Below are 5,257 nucleotides of genomic sequence, written 5' to 3'. Positions count from 1 at the left end.
AACGGCTTTTATTCTTCTTCTTTTATTCATCATTTGTTGTTGTTGTATTTTTGTCTGAACAGCAATTCTTTGCCAATCTCGCACAAAACGTGACCAAAACAAAGAAGCACAGAGAAAGATTTAATTCCACACACAATCAAACAGCGTCGTTGTCGTCATCGTCGATCGTCGAAGAACGGAACCGTGAACAAAGTGCAAAACGATTGAGAAGAAGAAAAAGGTATTGAACCGTAATTGTTTCTCATTGCATTTTTTACTTTCATTTCGTTTCTTTCTTTTTGTTTTAGCTTCGTACCATGACCTCGTGCAATGTTCTTCTGTGTCTTTTTTTAGAGTTTCTTTAGAAGCATCAGAATCAGTGATCCGAAGAAATTGACGAAGAATAATTGGCACGCGGACATGCGAGTGATCGAAAATTAAACAAATCTGCTTCTTCTTGATTGTCATTGCTTGATTGATTCTGGATCTAACTGGATCTTGAATTTCTGTTAAACGATTAGAATTGACATGAGAGTTCGTTGTAACTTAAAAGTTTTAATTGTGTCAAGGTCTGAAGGTTTTTATTTGACAAAAATTAGTTGATGATTGGTTTGGAGTCGTATAAGGGTGTCTCCAAATATTATCAGGTCAAATTTAAGAAACGAAGCCTTTTAAGATTGATTCGAACTTTAAAGTTGTCCCAAGTTTTAAAAATCCATTTTAAGAATACAAAAGTTGGGAAATTTTTTGTACTTTTTGTAGTGATGCGATATCTACTTTTTTGTTCAGAAACAGAATTGAACTGCAGTAATCATTATGAGGTCCAATAAGATGTGAATTTTTTACGATTTCTGTTCAGAAAACCAACCATTTTTGCTATTTTGGGATTATTTAAGATAATATAGTTACAAAAGTTCTCCTAAAAGAGATGTTGGTTAAATTTTGCTTCTCATCTAAAAATAAAAATATAGTTAAGATTTGGTTAAAATGCAAAAATTTGTCACAGCTGTCAAAACTGCTTGATTTTTTTCGAACAAATCCCTAAAAACAAACAAAAAATTAAAAAATATTGTCTTAAAAATCAAAATAAACACTTCTTACCTCTTTTCAAGGGAAATACTCGGCAACCCTAATCTCCAAATTACACTCTCACATTTTCACATGTGTTCATAGAAAAATATTTATTATGACATACCTACCAACGTCTCGCATAGATACCGGCCTTTCGCCGTATGCATATATAAATAAAGAGAGAGCGCAACTCGGCAACATTGTCAAGTTTTCTCTCGGTTTACGTACATCGAAGAAATCGGTCGATAAATTTGGCTCTTCACACGATCCACGTCTTTTGTTGGTGTGACAAGTATCTTTTACCATTTGCAAAGAAAAAAAAGAAAGTATTGCAGCGAAAATTGCTGTTTTTAAGTGATTTGTTGTGAAAAACAAAAGAAAATTAAGTTGTGAAGTGATTTATTGTGCAAGAAATATGATATTTTTCCCAGATAATGCGATAATGGGTGTGGAAAAAGGTAAGAAAAGTGAAAAAATTGCAAGGTTTCTGACATTGGCTGACGTAATTTATCGCAGATTGCATAAGTTATTGTTCGAATTTCTGTATTTCTGTGTTATTAATTGTTGCAAAATGTTTTCGTCGAAAGAAATGTTCAACAAAGTCATGAAAATGATACAAAAATGTCGTTTAACGAGAGATTAATGACTCAGTTTTCCGCATTCAGATTGTTTTCGCGAATCTGAAAACTTGTTTTAAGTCATTAATTTCACTTTAAACAAATTTCCGTTTCATTTTCTTTATGATTTATTTCCGAAAAGCCCACGAAAATCGAAAATTTGTTCGTGACTCATCAATTTCCTTCCAATCCTTTGTCTCTTTGCAGGAATGTCAGTTGTGCCATTTGACAAAAAGGGACACAAAAGTGTTTGTTCTGATGTGTTCAAAGCTAACAAAAGCGTTGACAAGACATTTTAAGAAAATTATGATATTAAAGATATTAGAAACTCTGTGAGAGATTGATATTTTGAAGAAATATAAAAGCAATTTTTTGTGAAAGTTTAACAAATTGTTAAAAAAAAGAAGCAACGCTTTAAAAAATATTAAAAAAGTGCTTTAAAATTATTGAAAGATATTAAAGAAAAATATTGAAAATGAGGATTGAAGAAGCTTTGGAGACAAAAATTGATCTTTTGAGCAAAGATCCTGAATCATTGAAAAACTTTGAGGAAGTTTCTTTGAAAGATTCTCAAGTAAGTTATACTTTTTAAATAAAATTTCAATAATTTTTATGATTTTTTGGGTTTATTAGCTTACAAATGATGGCAAAAAGCATCATAAACGAGATCAATGGGGAAATGGAATTGAATTTCTCTTTTCTTGTATCGCAATGTCTGTTGGTCTCGGCAATATTTGGAGATTTCCTGCTCAAGGTAAGTTTGCTTGGTTTGGATTAATTGGAAAACTAATTTTCCTTGAGAAAAATTTAAACCTAAAAAAAATAAAATACAAAACTTACCCTTTTAAAAAAAATCCTCAGCTCTCGAAAACGGCGGAGGTGCCTTCCTCATCCCTTATCTCATCGTCTTATTCGTTCTCGGCAAACCCGTTTACTATCTCGAAATGTTAATTGGTCAATTCTCAAGTCGAGGAACTATCAAAGTCTTCGATTTGTGTCCTGCGATGCGAGGATTAGGTTACAGTCAAACCATCGCATGCGGAATTGTCAGTACCTTTTACGCCGCTATCCTTGGCGTGACTTTTCGATACTTTTTTGCATCATTCAGCGATCCTCTTCCATGGACTGAATGCAAACCTGAATGGTCCTCGGAGAACAAAAGTTGCATAAGTGCAGCGTTACTCACAAAAACCGATGAAAATGAGACAAAATCAGTTATTGGTTCAGCAGCTGCTTATTTCGGGGATACCGTATTTCATGCAGCAGAAAATTTAGATAATGGAATTGGATTACCTGATTGGAAGTTGGGACTTTGTGTCATTTTTGCTTGGATTTTGATAACTACGATATTAGCTAAAGGAGTTCATAGTTCGGGAAAAGCTTCGTACTTTTTGGCAGTTTTTCCGTATGTAGTTATGTTTGTCTTGTTAATCAGAGCATGTACACTTCCGGGAGCTATGAAAGGGATAAAGTACTTTTTTAAACCACAATGGAACAAATTGTTGGATGGAAAGGTAAGAATTTTTTTTTTCATTTTAAAAAACTTACCTTTAAAATTTTTCATAGGTTTGGTACGCAGCTGTTACTCAAGTTTTCTTTTCGTTAACCATTTGCTTTGGGAATATCTTAATGTACGCCTCTTACAACAAATTTTCGTACAATATCTATCGTGATGTGAATATTGTCACTGGATTAGATACTTTTACGAGTGTCATGTCAGGAACTATCGTTTTTGGCATTTTGGGACATTTAGCTGAAGTAACGGGAGTTGAAGATATAAGTCACGTGGTTAAAGATGGCGCTGGATTAGCTTTTATTTCGTATCCTGATGCGATTGCAAAGTTTCAATCCTATCCTCAAGTGTTTGCTGTTGTATTTTTCTTGATGTTGCTAACTTTAGGCATTGGGAGTAACGTTGGGATCTCAAATTGTATAATGACAGCTATTCGAGATCAGTTTCCGCATCTTAAACCATGGAAGGTTGCTGTGCCTATTGGAGTTGTTAGTTGTTGCATCAGTTTTGTCTATATAACTCCGGTAAGTTTTTTTTAACTTCATCAACTTAGTTTGAAATCAAATTGAAAATTTTTGTTTAAAATCTTGTTTTATCAAGAATTTAAACAAAAAATTTCAATTTGATCTCAAATGAAAGTAACTATCTTTTTCAGGGAGGTCTCTTCATGATCGACATCGCAGACTTCTTTGGAGCAACTTTTGTCGCTTTTCTCCTCGCAATGGCAGAAATTGTCACAATCGCTTGGATCTACGGCGTTAACCGATTATGTAAAGATGCTGAGTTCATGCTTGGGTTCAAAACAGGTCTTTATTGGCGAATCTGTTGGGGTCTCATAACTCCCGCTTTTATGGGTACAGTTCTTGTTTACTACTTAAAAACCCTCGATTGGAGTAACCCAATTGCTATTGAACGTGATGCTTCAACTGGCGAAGTTTTGATCCCATTTCCGTATTCTTACAAATTATTTGGATACTGCTTGACTTCTTTGATAATTTTACAAGTTCCTATATGGATGATTATCGCAATTGTACAACAAAAAAGCGAAACATTGGCAGAACGAATTGCAAATGCTTTTCGCCCAACGAAGGATTGGGGACCTCGAGATCCGGAAATGCACAAAAAATATGTGAACTACGTCGAGAACGAAAATTACAACTGTTTTGAGTTAATTTTAACCGAAAAAGGACTCGTTAAGGGATTCTTAATGTACGCCAAACGAAAGGTATTTGATTAGGTTTCAAATAAAAAAACGAAACTGCCACTTATAAGCTTATTTTCACACACAAGAACCAAGTTATTAAAAAACTATTAAACGAACAACAAAACATTGTTTCTGATTTCTTAAAGTTTTTTCTTTCTTTCAGAGGTAAGTAAAACGATACGGATTGAAATACAAAACAAATCGTTTCCTCTCTTGCAGCACTTTACATCACGTTTACTCATTCATTCATTCATGCGATTTTTCTACAATAACAACAAAAAACCTACTGATATTTACTCTGATGATGATGATAATAATGAGAGTCGATTTCTTCGAATTCTCGATAATTTTCCACGTACAAGTTCAATTCCCCTGCATTTACGAAACAATAGCTTTTATTGCTCACACACAAATACATTCAGTCACCTAAATTGTCCATAAAAAATGTGCATCTATGTAAAAATTAAGGTTTAAAAGTTGCTGTTTGTTATTTGGCTTTATCGCATTTTTTGAAGTTATTAAATTAAATTTAACTATTTGTTTTAATAAATTTTCTAATTTTGTTAATTTTTTGATATTTTTAAGAAAAAAAAATAATGAATGAACAAAAATATAAAAATAAATTAAAAAAAATAATAATAAAATAAATAAAAATTTCATGGTTATCTTTATTCTTATGATACGGAATTTTTTAATTATTAAGTAAAATGTTAAAAAATAATTTTTTATTTTAATTTTAAAATAATTATTTAATTGATAGTTTAATATTATTATTATTAAAAAATTAATTAAATATTTAAAAATGTTAAATATAAAAAATAATGAAAATTTAATTTATTTTAATTTTACAAATAAATTAAATTTTCATTAATT

General features: G+C 31.8%; 1 protein-coding gene across 1 annotated transcript; it reads left to right on the top strand.

Moving 5' to 3' along the window:
* Window positions 1-1,280: 1,280 nt before the first annotated feature.
* Window positions 1,281-4,495, top strand: LOC134830544 (sodium-dependent nutrient amino acid transporter 1-like). Its single transcript, XM_063844059.1, has 6 exons — window positions 1,281-1,508; window positions 1,875-2,241; window positions 2,301-2,421; window positions 2,529-3,181; window positions 3,234-3,704; window positions 3,836-4,495. Exons 2-6 carry the CDS (start codon window positions 2,143-2,145, stop codon window positions 4,415-4,417), a joined length of 1,926 nt encoding a protein of 641 aa, XP_063700129.1. The 5' UTR covers window positions 1,281-1,508; window positions 1,875-2,142; the 3' UTR covers window positions 4,418-4,495.
* Window positions 4,496-5,257: the final 762 nt, after the last annotated feature.

This window comes from Culicoides brevitarsis, chromosome 2, assembly GCF_036172545.1.
Source record: "Culicoides brevitarsis isolate CSIRO-B50_1 chromosome 2, AGI_CSIRO_Cbre_v1, whole genome shotgun sequence".
In the NCBI taxonomy this organism is placed as follows: domain Eukaryota; kingdom Metazoa; phylum Arthropoda; class Insecta; order Diptera; family Ceratopogonidae; genus Culicoides; species Culicoides brevitarsis.
This window is presented reverse-complemented; position numbering and strand designations above follow the sequence as displayed.